Source organism: Scyliorhinus torazame, chromosome 7, assembly GCF_047496885.1.
Source record: "Scyliorhinus torazame isolate Kashiwa2021f chromosome 7, sScyTor2.1, whole genome shotgun sequence".
In the NCBI taxonomy this organism is placed as follows: domain Eukaryota; kingdom Metazoa; phylum Chordata; class Chondrichthyes; order Carcharhiniformes; family Scyliorhinidae; genus Scyliorhinus; species Scyliorhinus torazame.
The window spans coordinates 83,288,366-83,310,230 of NC_092713.1; the positions used below are offsets into that span (position 1 = coordinate 83,288,366).

Below are 21,865 nucleotides of genomic sequence, written 5' to 3' on the forward strand. Positions count from 1 at the left end.
CCGCCTACCACCAGCTCCCCATCCCACCGAAAGATCGCCCCTATACTGCCTTCGAAGCAGCCAGCCGGCTCTTCCACTTCCTCAGGGTCCCCTTCGGCGTCACAAATGGGGTCTCCGTCTTCCAAAGGGCGATGGACCAAATGGTGGGCCAGTACAGTTTGCGGGCTACATACCCTTACTTGGACAATGTCACCATCTGCGGCCATGACCAGCAGGACCATGACACAAACCTCGAAAAGTTCCTCAAGACCGCCCGAGCCCTCAACCTGACGTATAACGAGGGAAAATGCGTTTTCCACACAACCCGGCTAGCCATCCTCGGCTATGTCGTGGAAAACGGGGTCCTAGGTCCCGACCCCGACCGCATGTGCCCCCTAATGGAACTCCCTCTTCCCCGCAGCCTCAAGGCCTTCAAACGGTGCTTGGGGCTCTTCTCCTATTACGCCCAGTGGGTTCCCAAATATGCGGACAAAGCCCGCCCACTCATAAAGACCACAATATTTCCCCCGTCGGCTGAGGCTCGATTGGCGTTCGACCGCATCAAGGCCGAAATCACCAAGGCCACTATGCGCACGGTGGATGAAACTATCCCCTTCCAGGTAGAGAGCGATGCGTTAGACATCGCCCTGGCTGCTACCCTCAACCAGGCAGGCAGACCAGTAGCGTTCTTCTCCTGGACCCTCACTGCCTCCGAGATTCGGCACTCGGCAGTCGAGAAGGAGGCACAAGCCATTGTGGAGGCTGTACGGCAGTGGAGGCACTACCTAGCCGGGAGGAGGTTCACCCTCGTCACCGACCAACGGTCGGTAGCCTTTATGTTCGATAACGCACAACGGGGCAAAATAAAAAACGATAAACTTTTGAGGTGGAGGATCGAACTCTCCACCTACATGTACGATATCAAGTATCATCCAGGGGAGCTCAACGAGCCCCCAGATGCGCTGTCCCACGGCACGTGCGCCAACGCGCAGGAGGACCGCCTGCAAGCCATCCACAATTACTCCTGCCACCCGGAGGTTACCCGGCTCGTCCACTTTGTCAAGTCCCGCAACCTACCTTACTCAACCAAGGAGGTCAAAGCCATGACCAGGGCTTGCCAGATCTGCGCGGAGTGCAAACCACACTTCTACCGGCCAGACAAGGCTCAGTTCGTGAAGGCCTCGGGGCCCTTTGAGCGACTAAGCGTGGACTTCAAGGGGCCCCTCCCGTCCACCAATTGTAATGCCTATTTCCTCACTGTTATCGATGAGTTCGCCCGCTTCCCACTCGCCATTCCCTGCCCCGACATGATCTCTGCCACCGTGATAAAGGCACTGCACAGCATCTTCACCCTGTTCGGTTTCCCTGCTTATATCCACAGCGACCAGGGTACATCATTCATGAGCGATGAACTGCCTCAGTATCTGCTCAGCAAAGGCATCGCCTCGAGCAGAATGACCAGTTATAACCCGCGGGGAAACGGGCAAGTGGAGAGGGAGAATGCACTGTTAATTCAATGATAATGCGACAGTTTGGAAGGCTGTCCTTCTGGCCCTACAGTCGAGAAGTCTCCCAACCACCAGCTGGCAGGAGGTCCTACCCGACGCCCTACACTCCATTAGGTCGCTCCTCTGCACGGCCACAAATGAGACCCGTCACAACCGATTGTTTGTCTTCCCCGGAAAGTCTACCTCCAGGGTCTCGCTTCCACTTGGCTGACGGCTCCGGGACCTGTTCTTCTCTGGAGGCACACGAGGAGCCATAAAAGGGACCACCTGGTCGAGAAGGTCCGATTACTACACGCAAACCCCAGTTACGCCTACGTCGAGTACCCTGACGGCAGGCAAGATATGGTTTCCCTCCAGGATCTGGCACCCGCTGGTTCCCCCACCACAGACACCCCCTCCCTCACAGCTCCCCTGCAGGATCCGGCACCCACTACAACACCCCCCCCCCCCCTCCCGGCCCCACTCCCCGTTGGTGGGCACCTACCGCCAGCGCCCCCTAGCGCTCCCCCTCTACAAACCCCGCCGGCGCGGGCACCGCTACTCCCAGCCCCAACTATTCCCCCTGCGCCCCGATTCCCTACCCCGACCCGGACCAAGGCTCCGACCACCGTGCTCCCGGACGTACCCTCAACTAAGACGCCCGGGACCGCCACACCACCGCCCGAGCTGAGGAGGTCAATAAGGACGATCAGGCCGCCAAGATGAATGGACTTAAGATTTCACTTCACCCCCGCCGGACATTTTTTAAAACAGGGGGTGAATGTGATGAACGGTTACTGTATTACTGTACCCTTATCATCATGTAAGGTGATGTCCACTTTAAGACCGGGCTTGGAACCCTGGGGGACTCTGCCTCCGGCTCTGCCCACCTGGGAGTCGTATATAAGAGGCCGCCTTGTGGGTGGCACCCAGTTAGCACTCGTCTCGGCACCAGACTAGTTCTTAGCTTATTAAAGCCTTCTTTACCATTTACTCTCTAAGCGTCGTTATTGAGGGTACAACACTGTGCCTGGCAAACGTCTCATTGCAGGCCTTGATGACTGATTTTGACGTGAGGTCCAACAGCGTCACAACTTCTGCGTAGTTCAAAAAGTAATCGATCAGAAGTACATAGTCACGTCCATTTGCGTGAAAGGGGTCTATTCCCACCTTGGACCACGGAGAGATCACGAGCTCATGTTGTTGGAGCGTCTCCTTGGGCTGAGCTAGTTGGAATCTCTGGCATGTGGTGCAATTGAGGACCATGTTGGAGATGTCCTGGCTGATCCCAGGCCAGTAAACTGCCTGTCGAGCTCTGCGTCGGCATTTCTCGACTCCAAGGTGATCCTCATGGATCTGCTTAAGCACATGGGCTGCATGCTGTGGGGGATAAGAATTCCATCCAGTTTCAGAATGATCCCTTCAACAACCGTCAAATCATCCTTGACATTAAAAAACTGGGGGCATTGCCCCTTGCGCCACCCATTTGCGAGGTGGTGCATTACCCTTTGCAGCAGAGGGTCTTTGGCAGTTTCTGCTCGTATCTGGACGACACTTTTATCAGTGGTCGGGCGGTTGCTGGCTCACATCTGCACCTGTGCCTCAATTTGGCGAATGAAGTCTACATGTTCACAGGGCGTGGTGATGGATCTGGTTAGGGCATCCGCAATTATCAGCTCCTTACCCGGTGTGTAGACGAGGTTGAAATCATATCGGCAGAGTCACAGAAGAATGCGCTGTACCCGGGGCGACATGTCATTTAAATCCTTCTGGATGATGTAGACTAAGGGTCTGTGGTCTGTTTCCACCGTGAACTTTGGCAGACCGTATACGTAATCGTGGAATTTGACGATTCCTGTTTGGAGACCCAGGCACTCCTTTTCAATCTGTACGTACCTTTGCTCGGTCGGAGTCATGGCCCTGGATGCGTATGCCACTGGAGCCCAGGACGAGGAGTCATCTTTGTGGCGGAGCACCGCACCAATGCCGTCCTGGCTTGCATCCGTGGATATTTTTGTCTCCTTGGTCGGGTCAAAGAATGCCAGGACTGGGGCCGTGGTGAGCTTTGCCTTGAGCTCCATCCACTCTGCTTGATGTGCTGGTGTCCACTGGAATACTGTGGTCTTTTTTACTAGATGCTGGAGGGCTGTGGTGTGGGATGCCATGTTAGGAATGAATTTTCCCAGAAAATTCACCATCCCCAGGAACCGTAGTACCGCCTTTTTGTCCTCTGGGGTCTTCATGGCATTGATTGCCATTACTTTGTCGGAATCAGGTTGCACACCCTGCTGGGATATTTGGTCACCCAGAAACTTGATTGATGACAGACCAAATGAGCATTTGGCCCTGTTTAGCTTGAGGCCATTCTCATGGACCCTTTTAAAGACTCACGGTATTCCACTCACAGAGCCGATTTATGTGCTCCTCTGGGGTCGTGGACCAGATTATCACGTCATCCATATAGACTTGCACACCCTCGATGCCCGCCATCATTTGCTCCATTATACGGTGAAAGGCTTTGGAGGCTGAAATGATACCGAAAGGCATGTGGTTGTAACAGTGCCTGCCGAACGGAGTGTTAAACGTGCAGAGCTTCCTGCTGGAGTCGTCCAGTTGTATCTGCCAGAAACCACGTGAGGCGCCAGCTTGGTAAAGAATTTGGCGTGTGCCATCTCAGAGGTAAATGTTTCTCGCTTCGGGATCGGGTAGTGCTCCCTCATGATGTTGCGATTGAGGTCTTTGGGATCGATACAGATTCATATTTTGCCTGAGGGCTTCTTCACGCAGACCATGGAGCTGACCCAGTCTGTTGGTTCTGTGACCCTTGAACTGATGCCCTGGCTTTAGAGCTCTTGCAGCTGCGCTTTTAAACGATCCTTTAGAGGAGCCGGCACCCAGCGTGGTGCATGAATGACTGGGGTGGCATCCGGCTTGAGTAGTATTTTGTAGCGATACGGGAGCGTGCCCATCCCATCGAACACATCGGGATATTGCGTGAGTATGTCGTCTATGTCAGCCTATAAATTCACATGAGATGAGGCAGTCGGAAGTGCAGAGGACATGGCATGGATTTGCTGTACCAGATTAAGGAGTTTACATGCACAGGCACCGAGCAGGGATGCCTTGTCAGGCCTGACAATCTCGAATCTTAACGTCGCCGTGATTGCCTTGTGGGATACAACTAGATGACACAATCCACTAGCAGCTATGGCATTGCCATTGTAGTCAAGGAGCTGGCAGGCTGGCGGAAGAATTTTGGGTTGGGCTCGGATGCTGTTGAGGTCTGCCCGGGATATGAGGTTTGCAGACGCACCCGTGTCCAGTTTGAATTGGATTCTGCACTGATTCACTTGAACGACAGCGCACCATTCGTCACCAGAATCCACACTTAGGATTGAGAGGCGCTTTACATGAGTGGAGGAGACATTCCCACGTGTGGTGATAATGCCCACCTGATATGGAGACTCGAGGCAGTCATCATTTGGGTCCGTTGGGCTTTCAGGATCGGAATCCTGCATGCCTTGCTGTATGCAGTGGACAGGTCTGCGTTGCAGCTGGGATCGCTGGCTTTTGACCGGTGGAGCAGACCTGCATAAGGCCACATAATGCCCAGGCTTTCCACATTGTAGACATCGTCTTCCTTTGGCTGAGCATTGTCGCTTTAAATGGGCGGAGCCACAATTTTGGCACGTCATGATGCTGACGTCAGTGCATTCCGTGCGCCTTTGCGCCTGCGCAATGCGGCTGGCCAACGTTCGCACATGCGCAGTAGGGTTTTCGGCCGCATTGTCCTCCCAGTCGCGGTGCGCCTGCACGGGGCCCCGTGGAAAGCCCGCGAAACGGCCACTGATCCCGTGAAACGGCCACTCTCCTCAGTGCTCAGGACCTGCAGCCGAGCGATGGCCTATACACTTTCTGCCTCGTGGGAGGCTAGTTTTGCCGTTTCTGCCGTCTTGATGTGGGAGTAGCGATTTCTGGCATGTTCATGGACAACGCACGTTTCGATGGCGATCGGGAGGGTCATACATTTGACTTTAAGGAGCTGCTCCCGCAGGGAGTCGGAATGGATCCCGAAAACGATCTGATCCCGGATCATGGAATCAGCAGTCGAGTCATAGTTACATGACTGCGCTAAGATGCGGAGATGGGTCAAAAAGGAGTGACACGGTTCATCCTTACCCTGAAGCCTCTGTTGGAAGATGTACCGTTCAAAGCTCTCATTTAGCTCGACTTCACAGGAGCTGTCGAATTTTTGCAGAATGGTCTGGAACTTTGCTTTATCTTCTCCTTGGGCAAACGTGAGTGAGTTAAAGATGTGGATGGCGTGACCCCCCGCCGTCGACAGGAGCAGTGCGATTTTTCTGGCATCTGATGCTTCCTCAAGGTCGGATGCCACGAGGTGTAGGAGGAACTTCTGTCTGAAGACCCTCCAGTTGGCGCCGAGGTTGCCAGAGATCCAGAGCTGCGGAGAGGCCTGGATCTTTTCCATACCGCTGGCTCTTTGCTACTTGCTTTCTGGTCGTTTCAGATTTACTCGAGGTAGGTCCGTTAGAGTTAATAGTTTCCTGGTACCATTATGTGTTATATATGTTGGATTAACACGGACAGCAACTCGATGCAGTATCACTTGAAAAGAGGCTTCCAACGCTGTAGTTGGTTCAACACTGCTTTATTGAACTTGCCGAGTAATGTACATAGTTCGCTGTGGGTCGACACTCTATTAATCTAAACTTGCTAACCTTGGTCTGGCTTGCCCAGACTTGCTCTGTGCCATGTGTAGTAGGTGCTGACTGTACATTGCACCCTGACTGTTGCTACAGCTATCACCAGTGCGAAGAGGCCAAGCCTTCCTGCCTCGTGTGTTTTATACTGGTAATGTACCCTGTAGTGGCCTGCCTGGTGATTGGTTGTTCTGTATTCTGTGTGGTGATTGGTTCCTGTGTGTGTCCATCACTGCCTGTCTGTATCTCATTATGAACATGAGTGCATATTATGACAATCATCAACAGCCTATTCAACTGGGAGCCGTAACAGGTCACAACTGGGAGAAGAGTTCAAAATAACTTTTCATCATATTGCCCAAATTATCTATCTGAATAAGACCTGCTAAGTCAGTACAGCCTGGACATAGATCCCAGAGTCTTTATTAGTCTCCATTCCTCAGCTCCAGATTGGTTGATCATTTGGCCAACAGCTCACTGGCATTTCCAAACAGATTTTTTTTGGTTGGAAGATTCATCTTCTTGTTCTAGGCTTGAAAATGCAAGTTCTGAATTAATGAAAATGGTATATTTCACTGCAAAAACACTGCAGCTCAGCAAACCTATCAAATTGAATATTTTGTAATTATTACTGGAGTATATTGCTACATGAGATTTTATTTACAATACATTAACCACTGTTTCAAAACAGTTTGTGCAAGATTATTGACTACCACAAATCTCTCCTTACGCAGACACTTTGGTCTTTACTAATTCTCAAAATTACTCTTTATTTTTCCTCCATAAAATGATGCATTCAGGGGGAAGTTAGGTAAGTGCATGAGGGAGAAAGGAATAGGATATGTTGATAGGGTTAAATGAAGCAGGATTGCAAGGGTTGCATGTGGAACATTAACACTCACGTGGATCAGTTGGGCCAAATGGTTGTTTCTGTGCTGTACATATTTTTTATTTGTTCAAGGGACATGAGTGTGTCTGGCAAAGACAACATATGTTGGCCATGCTGAATTGCTCTTGAAAATGGAGTGCTGAGCTACCTCCTGGAACCCCTGCAGTCTGTGTAGGTACACCACAGGATAGTTAGGATGTGAGTTCCAGCACTTTGACCCAGGGACAGTGAAGGAATAAAAATATAATTCCAAGTCAAGATGGTGCATGGCGTAGAGGGCAACTTGCAAGTGGTGGTGTTCCCATGCATTTTCTTTACTTGTCCTTCTATAAATTACAGGTTTGAAAGTGCTGTCGGAGGAGCTTTGCCGATTTGTTGCAATGCCTCTTGTAGGTGTACCACTGAGCACCGTTGGTACAGGGCTGTTTAAGGTTGTAGATGGGATGCCAATCAAAAGGGCTGTTTTATGCTGAATGGTGCTGAGTTTCTTTAGCATTGTTAAAGCTGCACTTATCATGGAGAGTATGCCATCAAACTCCTGACTTGTGATTTGTAGATGGTGGAGTGGATGTATGGAGCCATGAGGTGAGTTACTCACCATGGAAGTACCAGTCGCTCACCTGTTCTTGTAACTACAAAATTTATATTTGCCGGATCAGTTAAGTTTCTGGCCAATGGCAACCCCCAGGATGTTGATGATGGGGTTTTTCAGCAATGGTAATGGCATTGAATGTCAGTGGGAGATGATTCAATTCTCTGTTCTTGAAAATGATCACTCCCTGGGACATGTGTGATGTAAATGTTAATTGCCACTTATTAGCCTGAGTCTGAATGTTGTCCTGGTCTTGCTGCATGCAAGCACATATTGCTTCATTATCTGAGGCATTGCAAATGACACTAAACATTGCAATCAACAATGAACATCCCCACTTCTGACTTTATGATGCAGAGAAAGACATTGAAACAGCTGAAGGTGGTTGGGCCTAGGACACTACACTGGGGAACTGAGATGATTGACGTCCAACGACCACAATACGGCTCCAACCAATGGAGAGCTTTCCTCCTAAATTCCATTGACTTCAGTTTTATTGGGGCTCCTTGATGTCACCCTTGGTCAAATGCTGTCTTGATAACAAGGACAGTCATTTTAATTTTACCTATGGAATTATCATGCACAATTTTTCACATTACTGGTTTAATGCCAGTGTTGTAGCTATATTAGAATAACTTGGCCAAGGATTTGGCTAGAACTTGAGCAAAAATCTTCAGTGCTTCAGCTGGTATGTTGTCAGCCTTTGTCATATTTGGTACCTTCAGCCAGTATTCAATATCATGTGGAGTGAATTGAATTGGGTGATGACTAGTGTCTGTCAGCTGGTGACCTCAGGACAAGGCTAAGATAAATCATTCACTCGGCACTACTGGCTGAAGATGGTTGCAAATGTTTAAGCCTTGTCTTTTGAACTGATGTACTGGTCTCCTCCACCATTTGAGGATGGGGGATATTTGTTGAGCTTTCCCCTGGGCTTAGTTGTTTAATTGCCCAACACCACACTGGATGTGGAAGGGCTGCAAAGCTTTGATCTGATTCAATGGTTCTGGAAAGCTTTACTCTGTTTTCATGTAAGCTAAACAACTGATGCAGCATGCTGTCATGTGCTGTAGCTTCACCAGTTTGGCATCCAATTTTATCTATGCCTGGTGTGGCATGCTTACCTACAATCCTATTGAAACAGGGAAGATCCCCTAACTTGATGGTTATGTAGAGTGAGGTATATGCTGGGCCATGAGGTTACAGAATTTGATTCAATACAATTCAATTGCTGCTATTGGCCAACAACACCTCACTGATTACCAGTTTTGAGCTGCTGGATTTGTTCTTACTCTGTCATGGTGTAAGTACCACATAATACAATATAGAGGATTCTCCATTATTGGGACTATGTCCCCATGCCGGCATCAAAACAGTAAAGTTACACACCAGAAAAACTTGGTTCAAAGGGACACGAATTCCAAGCCCTGCAGGGGGCTAGCAGGGACCTGGAGTCGATTTGGCAGCTTTTGCTGCAGATACAGGCCCCTGTACCGCCAGGTCAGAGGCCGCGCATGCGCACGGTGGCGGCTTACAGCGGCTGCACAGTGCTCGATGGCGGACTCACGACCCACGAAAGCGAACCCCCAATCGGCCGCGCGCCCGACCCTCAACCCCCGCACAAGCACTCCCCGGTCGCCTATAAGGCCCCCCTGGCCTCCGATCAGCCCATCCCCGACCAGGACAGCCGCGGACTGAGTCCGCAGTCACCATACGAGTATCCCGACCGGCTGGAGCACATTAGTTCCACGCCATCGGGACTTCGGCCATTCGGGGCCGGAGAATGGCTGAGCGGGCCTCTGGCAATGCTCAGGTGGGGGAGTATGCTGCTTTTCGGGGTCCACAGAATCAGTGAATCGGTGCCGGTCCCGATTTCTTGCGGGAACATCGATTCCCTGCCCCCGCACCCGCCGTGATTTTGGCACGAGGGTGCAGAGAATCCAGCCCAGGACTTTGTCTCTACAAGGCCTGTGCAATGGTCACTCCTCCCAATACTGTCATGTTTAGATGTATCATTTTTATTCTTTCATAGGATGTAAGCATCGTTGGCAAGGCCAGCAAGCCCATGTTAGGGTGGTGGTGAGACACCTTCTTCAACCATCGCAGTCCATCTAATGTGGGTATACGTACAGTGCTGTTAGGAAGGGAGTTGACCGATTGCTCAGTGAGAATGAGGGCAACTAAGTTTTTCTTCTTGTAGTTTGTCTCACCTGCCATAGGCCCATTCAGGCAGATATCCATTAGGACTTGGCTAGCTCAGTCAGTAATGATGTTACTGAACCAGTCTTGGCTATGGATGTTGACCACCCCCCCCCCCCCCCCCCCCCCAACCCCCCTCCCATCCAGAGTATATTCTGTGCCCTTGCCACCGTCAATGCTTCTTCCAAATGGTGTTCAACATAGGAGAACTGCTTTATCAGCTGGAGGATGGTAGACTGTGATCAAGGAATTTTCCTGGCCCATATTTTATTCTTATCTGACCTTTCTGCAGCGGTTTGATATGACCTACTGTCTCACTTGAGAATCCACCACATTCTATGTAATTCTGTGGATATTAACCACTGAACCTTCATGCAGTGCAGTGCCACTCTTAACCGAGCTACCACAAGATACTCAATGGAGCCAAAATGCAGTTGTTTTTGAACTGAAGATAATCAGTGGTACTGTACTCCATGTAGAATGTATTATTACATGATTCTGCAATGATAATAGCTGTTCATACTTTCATTCAATGTCACTTACGCTGTAAAATTGATGGTTATTTTCCCTTTATTAAAATTGTAGCATGCATTTTAAAATGGACATGTAAGAGAGTGGACATAAAACTATAATTTATTCTTGAGGTCAAATAACATTAATTAATCACTCAGGCTTCTCCCTGTTGACTTCTGATGTCATCTGAACTCTTGACTAAATCATAATTTTATTACCCACTGCTGCCTATCCACAGCACTCACAACATCATCCTTGTGTGCCTTTCACTGGTGCAATGTGGATTAATCTTCTTTGATTAAGGGCAATGAAGAGAAGGTTTATTTAAAGAAGCAAAACCCACATTATCTGAAAATGTTAATGGTTTTCGGAGCTGTAATTTTAATATATTTATTGCAAAGCTTTGCAATATTTTAAATATTCCTGTGTATTCACTATTCATAAAAGATAAATTATTAACTACCTGAAAAATGGCAAATAAGTACATTTTTATATAATCTGTCAGAAAAACACAGAATAAATGTGTCATAGAGAGATTTGAGAAGAACTGAGAAAGAAAACACGAGCTGCAATTTTATCCTGTCAGTCCTAGACTGCGCTGAAGACTGGAATTTGCAAAATACTTTTTAAAACAGTCATACCATTGTGGCACTCAAATTTCCAGGGGTTTGACTACTCAACTTTCTTGACACCAGAATGATTCCAGACCACCTGGTGGACAAATGAATGTGCCTGCTCCCCCTGCTGGCGAATGCCATTATTTTCCGACAGCATCACAGACTTAATGAATTGAGGGTTAAAGTTTCACGTGGACAGAAATTAAGGGGATTGCATTTCCAAAAGAGGTATACTTCCAAAGTGATTTGCATGCTATCTGGCATGTGTGACCTTTGTGAAAAACACATTATTTAAAAATATCATGCAATCACAAAAGTCACGCTGTATAATTCTTAGTTGTCTCTGATGATTTATTCTTTTTACATGGCATAATGAAGGGCACTCTCAAGTAACAATAAATAATTCCTCTTGTTCTACTTTCAAGAAGATTACAGACTGCATGCTTGTGAAACGCCGCAGGAAGGGTATAGGCGGCCAACAGAATGAGCTTACTTTCTGCCCATTGGCATTAATTCCTTTGTTTATCGACATGTTCACATAAATTGCTGTTTACATTACTTTAGAACAAATGTTACCTGACTTGAAATGGGTTATACTACAGAGAGTTACAGCAGTCTGCTGTTTATGGTATTGGATTGGTAATCTACTCGTCATAAGTTCCGATCACATCATTAATTGAATTCAGTGAAGCTTAGGAAAAATGATGCTGAAAGCTGCTGGATTGTCAGAAAAGTCCATCTGGTTTAGTAATGTCCTCTAGATAAAGAGACTAGTCACCGCTCGTCAGTCTGGTCTACACTGGAATTTTGTCCACATTACGTGCAGATGGGTTTCGCAGTGGTATTCTGAGTTACTGACTGCACTCTACATCCTGTTCAAGAAAAGACACATACGCAATTTCAATGCCAGAGTATATAAGCTTGAATGTAAGGAGGGTATGGGTGGGATAAGTATATCTCTCCTCAATTTGAGGAGTCAAAGTTAAGTTCCTAGGAGCTCTCATTGATTTTTCAGGTACTTTTATGATCCGGTTTTGCATTGGACTATAACTACATAATGCCAGTGTGAACAAGTGGCATGGAACTATCCACTAACTGGGTATTTTCTTATTCGTTCATGGAATGTGAGCTTCACGAGCAAAGTCAGCATTTATTGCCCATCCCTAATTGCCCTCGAGTAAGTGGTGGTGAGCTCCTGCCTTGAACTGCTTTAGTCCTTGTGATGTAGGTACACCCACATTGCATTTAGGGAATGGTTTACGGATTCTGTCGGTGACATTGGAAGAAGAACAATATACCTCGAAGTGTAAATGCTACTACTAGTAATCCAACTAATGCTCTGGGGACATGGGTTCAAATCCCATCATGGCAATTAATAAAATCTGGAATTAAACGCTATTCTCAAAAATAGTGACTATGAAACCAATGTTGATTGCCATTTTCAAACCCATCTGGTTCACTACTCACTTTCAGGGCAGGAAATCTGCCATCCTTATCCAATCTGACTTACATGTCAATACAGAGCAACAGCAATGTGGTTGACTCTTAACTGCTCTCTGAAATGGCTGAGCAAGCAACTGAGTTCAAAGGCAGTTCGGGATGGGCAACAAATGCTGGCCTGCCTGTGATGACCACATCCTATGAAAGATAAATTAAAGAAAAAACGTTGCACCTCCTTCCCAGTAAGACAGCCCCCCTTTGGTCTCTAAAAAATCAAATCCCCGCAGGTTTACTGTCAGGCAGATTTCAGAACACGTCATGTGATCCCCTTCTTTTACACAGCCCCAAAACATACTCTTATAAACCTCATAATTGTACACCTGTATATGTGGCGCCGATATTACTTGCTACTTTATCATCCTAAACTTGAATGTTGCCCAGGTCTGGTTGCACTGGGCTGATGTGTTAAGTAAGTTGGTTCAACGTTGACTGCAACTGGATGCAGTGAAACTAGAAACAGGCTTCTGACACAGGAGATGGCCCAACACTGTTTTATTGAACATCCCGATTGCTGAACATAGTCTGCTGTGAGTTGACACTCTATCAATCTAACTGATAACCTCCTACTGGCTTGACCAGACTAACTTTCTACCTCATGGTGATAGTGCTCACTGGCTTGTGCACTCTTACTATCTCAGTAGCTGTGTCCTGTAGAGAGAGAGAGTCTTAATGCCCTGTGTGCTTTATAGTGGTGGTGTCCTGTCTGGTGATTGGTTGTTATGTGTCATGTGTGTTCATTGGTTATCCTGTGTGTCAATCACTGTCTGTCTGCATCTCATTATATACATGAGTGGATATTATGACATGGGCCAAATTACTATTCCTTTAGTATCGTGTTCCAACTCCTTTTCAGAGTTGTACAGTTAATTTTGCATCTTTGTGCATCAGCAACCATTTTACACTGACACAATAATTAAAATAATAATATTGTGGTGCCAGTTTGTGCCAAATTATGGACTAATTTACTTTATGTTGTTGGTCCAAACGTCTCTGCAACCAAGTTGAAATTGTCTCAACTCATCCCACCAGCCACTAGGTTCTAGAACACAATAGAGGAAATAAGAGCAGGAATAAAGCACAATAAAGCACCATCGAGCCTGCTCCACCGTTCAATTTGTTCATGACTGATCTTGGGTTTCAACTCCACTCTCCTGCTCGCTTTCCATATCCTTTGATTTCCTGAGAGACCAAAGATCTGTCTATCCCAGCCTTAAATGTCTTCAATGATGAAGCATCCACAAACCTCTGGGGTAGAGAATTCCAAAGGTTCAGAAGTCTTTGAGTGAAGCAATTTCTCCTCATCTCAGTCCTATATGATCAGTGCCTTATCCGGAGACTGTGTTTTAGATTCCAGCAGAAAAAGGCACTCCCCCTATCAAGCTCCTTCAGAATCTTGTTTCAATGAGATGGCCTCTCATTCTTCTAAACCTCCAGACAATATCGGCCCACTTCTAGAAGTGCAAGTGCAGTATCCCAGCACACAGTCACTCAGCCATTTTATTTTCTTGTTTTCTTTTACTAACAGGACCGTGTTTGATTGCATACTGGGGACATGGTTCTTGGTTAGGAGCTGTAAGCTGCCCTCTGTGCAGACAAAAGGTATGTTTCAGTCAATATGAATGGATTTCCATGAAAATAATCTATGAATTGACTTAAATCTATGAAACACAAATTGAACGTAAAATGTTGTTTAAATTTGAATTGAGTGAAAATGTACAAATATGCCAAACCTGAGTGATCAGGAAGGGGGAGGTGGACTTGTAACTTCTCTCACCCCTAGGAAATTTGATGTACAACACAACAAAGAATGCTTTGTGCAGACAAGGAGAGTGATTGAAGCCAAAAGTGCCAATGCAATTGCTGGTCTTGTTACTTATTAAATATATGGGAGTGGAAATCTATCAGCACCTGAACCTCTCATAACTTGAGGGAGCTGCTGGTACCTCTCACACCTCCAGAACCAAAGGATCAAATTGATCTTAGTGTAGAAAAAATAAGCCCATTATTGGGAGGAATCTTCCCAGGCAAGGGGAGGCAGGTTCACATGTGTACGGGAAGTTAATCCCTTAAAAGGATTTCAATATCAACCTGCTCTCTTACATATTTCACTGGGCAGGATTGTACGGAAGCTCCTTGGATTTGTTGGGAACCGTTTTAAAAAGCCAATTTAATACTGTTTCAACCCTGAACTCTGGATTTCACATCCAGGGTACCTGTTTCCTGACCTGTCAGTAACTCACTGGGATCACTGAGGAAAGGGCTTCTTCAGTGAAACTGACAAGCTGGAAAGGCTTTGATGAGTTACACTGAAGAGTTTTAACCATGCCCAGGTGAGAGATTTCTGGTCAAAGCACTTCTCTCAGAAAGGGCTATCACTGTTTAACTGGTGATTGCCAATTTCTTGGAAGGTACCTCTGCCTTAAAAGTACTTCAGTCATCTTCCGATATACTTTCCTGCTGCCAATCTCAACCACCGCATGGGAGCAGCTAATATAGCTCCACGTCCATCTCTGCCAAGGGGGAGGGGCAAGTGCAAGAGCAAAAGGAACACCTCTACCACCAGCACCCACAGCAGCTGCACCAGCTGCCTTTTTCGCAACTATATTCTCTTCCGTCGGGCAGAGGGAATGGACACCGAGATACTGTTGGAAGGAAGTTTCAAAAAAATATATGGACTGGATTTTCCGTAGCCAGACGCTGAAATCGGGATTAGCAGTTGGGCAGAGAATGGCTTCTGACGCCGGATCCGGGGCAGGTGCTGGTTTGATGCCTGTCTGCGATGCTCCACCCCCACCAAATCGGCGTTATCGGGACGCGCGCAGTCGCAAAGCCCCTGATGGGCTGAGTTCCCGATTGCGCGGGCCACGTGTGGGCCCAGCGATCGGGAACCTGGCATGCCGGCTGCGGACAGTGTCCAGCGCCGCTGCCCGAGTGGCGAGGCGTGGTCAGGGAGTGGGCTGTGGGGTCAGGGTGGGCGGGTTAGGGTTCCAGCATGGCTAGTGCCATGTTTTCCGGCACGACCTGTGCTGCACCCCAGGCCTGAGCGTGCGCGGCCCGGGACCCGCAGATTCTCTGGCTGTTTTCCGCGCGATCCACGGGTGTTTCATGTGGTGCGGTGCTACCCCCTCACCAGTACTGAAATTGGCAAGGGGTTTGCGCCGATTTTCCCGTTGTGAGACTCCAGCAGAGTTTTCGTTCGCGCCGGCTCTTATCCTCAGGAACCGGGAATTCCGCCTATATATATTTTTTAGTTTTTAAGATTTTTGTATTATTTTATGGCCGGTACAGACAGAATGGCATCTTTCTGTGCTGTAAATTTTCTATGGTTCTAAGTGAGACCCCCAACACAGGGTCTACAGCAAGAGAGCCGGCTCCCTCAACATGTGTGAGCACCAGTGCCTCAGGAGGCGGGGGTACCACTGGCAGGTCACTGCCGACATCTGTATCCTCTGGGAACAAGGTCTGCTCCCCATTAAGAGCAAGTGGGTGAGAATGCATTACAAATGGCTGGTAAGGTGTCTGTCATTGGAAAGCCATTCTGCCAGTAACCCCCAAACCCCATCCACTGCCTCAAGAATCCAAGTGCTGATGATACATTGTAGCCCATGTCATAGGTCCTTTCATTAGAAATCCTTTCTTACAGAATGCGCATGTCATCCTGCCCTCCCTCCCTAATTGGTCAGGGAGCTTCGGGGTGGGATAATAAAGTCTTAATTGATTGAATGAAGACTGCTCCTTCAACATTCGGGTTCCCAACCCAAGATTCTGCTAATTTAATCAGACATCAGCATTTAGAGTGCAAGAATAAAACCTGGACAACTAACCAAATGTGGCGATGAGGGGCTTTTCACTGTAACTTTACTGCAGTGTTAATGTAAGCCTACTTGTGACAATAAAGATTATTATTAAAGATTATTATTATTAAGCATTTCCACATTAATCTGCACATGCCCAAAATCCTGAAATTCTGTTCAGTTTCAGAAGTAATGACAGTGAATGCATCCTCCCAGCACCACCCTCACAAAATTCAGTCCACCCATGGGCAATAACACCTAAGTGTGGACATCTCGCTATGTGGTCGCTGGAGCCCCCCACTTTTAAGAGCCCCCACTCCCCCTTTCACATACCCCTCCCCATTTCAGGACCCCCTTCACACACCCCAATCTTTATTAGGCCCCTTTATATCCTCCTTTCGCTCCCCCCTCCATAACCTCCTCATCGACCCCTTTTATGGACATGGACCCCCTGAGGCCCCAACCTTTGGCAATGCCACCCAGGCAACCTGGCATTGCCACCCGGCTACCCTGACAGTGCCAAGGTGGCAGTGTCAAAGTGCCAGACTAGCAGTGTCTCCTGCAAGAAAATCACATCCCTCCTTTTTGATAGCCTGGAGGCGGGTTTCGCTCAGGTGGAGGGCATCGGCATTGCCTAAGGCAGCGGTATGGCTTCGGGACATGTCGGAATTCCTACACTTGGACAAAATCAAGTACGCCATTAGTGGGTCGGAGGAGGTGTCCTAGTCGAGGTGGATGCATTTATTACTTTCTTTAAGGAGCTGGTTGTGGAGGATGCGAGCAGGGGGTGGGGAAGGGTATTGCGAGGAAGGTTATGGATATATAAGGGAAAGATAAGGATGGGTTGTGAGGGTAGTTTTATAAAAATTCTATACATCTGTTTCTCTTTTTTGTCTGTTGTAAAATTGAAAATATCGTGAATAAAAAAATCACACTGTGTCTGCAGTCCGATAGAGCAAACCAATTTCTTTCTCTTTTCAGGTGAACCTGCTTTATAGTCTATTCCGTGAGAACCAGCAGGAAAAGCAGAGTCAACAGGTTATTCGAGATATTAAAGCCTACAACAAGCGCTTCTCTGGACAGCCTCGACCTGTAAGTGTCATAGACATAATTAAATCTAATAGTTTGCATTAGGTTCTATTGTCATCGAATTTACAGTGCAGAAGGAAGCCATTCGGCCCATAGAGTCTGCACTGGCCCTTGGAAAGAGCACCCCGTTTAAGTCCACACTTCCAACCTATCCCCGTAACCCACCAACCCCACCTAACCTTTTTGGGCACTAAGGGCAATTTAGCATGGCCAATCCACCTAACCTGCACATCTTTGGACTGTGGGAGGAAACCGGAGCACCCGGAGGAAACCCACGCAGACACGTGGAGAACGTGCAGACGCCGCACAGACAGTGACCCAAGCCGGGAATTGAACCTGGGACCCTGGAGCTGTGAAGCAACTGTGCTAACCACTGTGCTACCGTGCTGCCCTGAATGAGGGAGGAATACCACAAGATTATAATCAGCATATTGAGTGGAATCTAATGATGTAAATTAGGACAAATCAATGGTGTAACATTATCAGCAGTGTGCAAACAACCATCTTTAATTTTCTTAATTCTGTATTGTAAAGGTTCTTTCTGATGATTCCCTTATTTCCCCTTTATTTTTGCCATTATCACTTTGACCCATGGATGCTTATTGGGTATGTATCTTTAAGTCAAGCAGCAGAGAGAATGAGGAATTCAAGGTGTTGCAACATAGTATATAGTGCTAGCTTTAGACAACATTACTCAGACTCTGTGGCACCTGAGAGATGGGATGTGACTTGATTCGAATGGTTGGCTGGTGGCCAATTAATTAGCCAAAAGGCCTTATTCCGTGGGCAGCACGGTAGCATTGTGGATAGCACAATTGCTTCACAGCTCCAGAGTCCCAGGTTCGATTCCAGCTTGGGCCACTGTCTGTGCGGAGTCTGCACATCCTCCCCGTGTGTGCGTGGGTTTCCTCCGGGTGCTCCGGTTTCCTCCCACAGTCCAAAGATATGCAGGCTAGGTAGATTGGCCATGATAAGTTGCTCTTAGTGTCCAAAATTGCCCTTAGTGTTGGGTGGGGTTACTGGGTTATGGGGATAGGGCGGAGGTGTTGACCTTGGGCAGGGTGCTCTTTCCAAGAGCCGGTGCAGACTCGATGGGCCGAATGGCCTCCTTCTGCACTGTAAATTCTATGATAATTCTACCCAATAACAGGTGGTGATTGGATCCTGCCTGAATGGGATGATTTTCAGAGACCTAAGGAAAGCAGAGTTGGAGACCTGGATGCTGAGAAACAAGAACCTATTCTCTCTTTCCCTTGTGTTTTCTCCAGAAAAGCTGAAAGGCTGCTATATTTCTGGACCTACAGAGAAGCTGAATGAATGAATCTGGAGTGAAACCATTACAGACAGAGGCCTCAGACTGAAAACCTAATTTGAAGGATTGTACACTTAAAGACAACCATCTGAAACAAAGAGTCTTTATTCTATTACCTATTGTTTTCACCCCTCTCTTCCACTCTGTGTTTGTTTGTCTTGTGTGTGTGTGTTTGTGTGTGTATAGACGGTGGGGGCAAGTTAAAGTGGGGGATTAGGAATTAGATAATAGCTAACCAGTTATATTTGCTGCATATTTCATTATAGTTCTTGTTATAAATGAAAACAATTGTGTTATATTTACAAACCTGTTGACTGTAATTTTTGGGAAGCCAAGGGCCAAAGACTGTGGGTATTTTTCTAAGAATTATTGGTTAATTCAATTGTTTTGCAACACCGGGTGAAGGGGAACTGGAATTGACTGTGCCCAAGCCCAGAGTGTCGTTAACAGCATACATTCTTAAAATCATATAACAAGATAAGAGCAAGCAATGTTGAAAATATGGAGCATTGATCCAGTTTCAGAATGTATGTTATTTTTTCATGTTTTGCTTTTATTTGGTTTACTTTGCTTTTTTTGGTTGGCAATTCAGTGATGGAGGCAACATACATTAATACTTTGTTTTCTTGTTAAAGGCAATAGGAGTGCAAATGCTTACATGAATGGCACTCTGCCAGGAGTAAATTAAGATTTCTGCCTTCTTGCATTCCCAGTGCCAATCACTGGAAGCTGATGAAGGAATGGATCATAAAAGCTCTGTCTGACTGTCAGCAGTGTAAGCAGTTGAGCGTTTGCTTTTATCTATTTTGTGTCACAAACATGCCAACTGCTGATGAAAACAACCCCATCATACCCCAGTACAAACACAGTGCCATTCCATATGTTTTAGATGTGTCCTACAATTGATAAACCAACTTTCAATCAAAAGAAGTTAATTATTCTCCTTGTAATATATTTAAAACGGAAACTAGTTCTGGTTGTTGGGGGGCACATTGGCTGTTCATTACGGTTTGCTTCATTTTTAAACGTCCAATAATGTTTTTCTGTCAGCTTTAACTTATTTTAAGCATTACTATTTGATCAAGGTATGATCATTTTTTTCCACTATGACTCCCAGGTCAGTTACAATGTGGGCCACTTGCACAATAAACATTCTTCTGCTCTGCCTCAGTTTCTAGACTAGACGCCCATGTGACCCCTGAATAGGCTACTGTTTTATTGTCAAGTTATAGATAGTTTAATGATGTGGACTCTGTTCACAAATTTGAGACTGCTTAGACTAAATATACTTCAGTCAGCAACATTTTTTTAAAAAGCCCATTATGTTGGTCTAAATTCCAAATTGGGTCTTTGAGCTTTATGATCCATGACCTCTGCACTCTCCAGTCTTAGAATTCCATGTTCTTATTAATTATAATTTATGTTCTGACCATTCTCCATCCCCTTTATTCTCTTGTCTTTTTTCTCAGTTTGCAGATTATGTCTATGACACACCCCTGTTACTCCAGATGGCTTTTCGAGGACTCTTCACAATGGCTGGATTAGTGTGGATCTTCTGTTTGAGGATTGCAATTTGTTCCTTTGCAGCCATCCTGTGCCTCACTTTCCCTCTTGATATAATTCCTGAAACATTCCATGGGATCTTGGGAACCGCTGATGACCTGACAGTTGTAATCCTGCTGCTTTTCTGTATGATTAATATTTGCCGGTAGATGGGGCCAGAGTGAACGAGTTGAACGAGCACTACTACCCAAATTAGATAACCAGACTTTTCACAGGATGTGGGCTATGTGCCTGACATCTGGTTTGATAAAACAGTGTAGATATAGTTTAACAATGTTCAAGTTGATCGTTGTGCAGAGGATTTTAATGTTACAATTGTTTACAATTTTCCATCCATGTTTGTTGAAAGCCATAAGCAGTGCAAGAGGTGTTTTTATTTTAATAAATCTGTAACTTTTTATGTTTTCCCCAAGAATGTAAAGTATATTTTCAAAGATATGGAAGGTCCAGTCTATTATTTCTTTTTCTCCCCTAATCTTTAAAATCTAGTGCTCTACATTATTACTCCTCACAGTCTTTCTTAAATTAGATTTTTTGGAAGTGAAAATTCAAGTGCAAAATGTTTTGAAGTTGTCGAGTGAGGAGGAGTTGTGTTTGAAAGTGCGTGACTGAAAGCTTTATTTCTTCAAACAGGGAATTCAATCTGTCTTGTTGTCAAGTTGTATTTTCCAACTTCAATGTGATGTAGGTTTGTGTTTTGTGGGAAAAGTACAATTTTTGTAATGTTCATAAAGTAGATGTTGCAATGAAAATGGGTCCCCTCAATAAATCTTCCTTGCTTGAATTCTCTCCCGTAGCTGTACATTATGTCAAAATCCCAATTATTCACATTCTTGATTGATGAAAGAAACAATACAGGCTGCTATTTCAAACAGTTGCCGATCAGGGGCGGGATTCTCCGACCCCCCGCCAGGTCGGAGAATCGCCGGGGTGTGGCGTGACTCCCGCCCCCGCCGGCTGCCGAATTCTCCGGAGCCAGGGATTTGGCGGGGCGGGAATCGCGGCGCGCCAGTCGACGGCCGCTGGTAGCGGCCCCCCTGGCGATACTCAGGCCCACGATGGGCCGAGTGGCCGCCTGTTTTCGGCCGGTCCCGCCGGCGTATATTACACCAGGTATTTGCCAGCGGGACCTGGCTGCGCGGGTGGCCTCCGGAGTCCTTGGGGGAGGGGGGTGCGGATCTGGCCCCAGGAGGTGCCCCACGGTGGCCTGGCCCGCGGTCGGGGCCCACCAATCCGCAGGCGGGCCTGTGCCGTGGGGACACTCTATTCTTCTGCGCCGGCCGCCAAGAATGACAATTACCACAAGCGTTTGTGCATGAAACTGATGCCGATGCTAATGGAGCTCAGTGAAATCAGTAAATATCGGGGCAAATAGGCAAGTAAGGAAGCTGTGATCAGGACTTTGAAGAGATGATTTATGGAGCAATAATTTCCTTCTCACAGAGGAAGGGAATTTGGTGATGGCTGGGAGATCTTTTATGGTAGGGGGCCAGGACAAGGTGAAGAATGGGTTGGGTTTGGGGTGAAGAAGGAGACAGAAGATAGTTGGAACAGAAATTGCTTTGGGACCTCTACTAGGTGTAGCCAATTGGGATGGCCACTTACAAAGG

The 21,865-nt window shown here is 46.8% G+C and overlaps 1 protein-coding gene across 3 annotated transcripts in view; it reads left to right on the plus strand.

Annotated features, from left to right (window-relative positions):
* Positions 1-21,039, plus strand: part of LOC140426343 (E3 ubiquitin-protein ligase RNF170-like) — a 44,727-nt gene extending 23,688 nt beyond the window's left edge. The window contains exons 4-7 of one of the 3 annotated variants that reach the window (XR_011948189.1): positions 14,023-14,096; positions 17,273-17,383; positions 18,649-19,467; positions 20,162-20,285. Coding sequence is in view for 2 of the 3 variants with exons in the window: in XM_072510988.1 (XP_072367089.1) it covers positions 14,023-14,096; positions 17,273-17,383; positions 20,162-20,404 (428 nt within the window). In the remaining variant the exon portion in view is untranslated. Of the gene's footprint in view, positions 1-14,022; positions 14,097-17,272; positions 17,384-18,648 lie in introns of all 3 variants that reach the window. The other 2 variants (XM_072510989.1, XM_072510988.1) reach the window with 2 other exon arrangements.
* Positions 21,040-21,865: the final 826 nt, after the last annotated feature.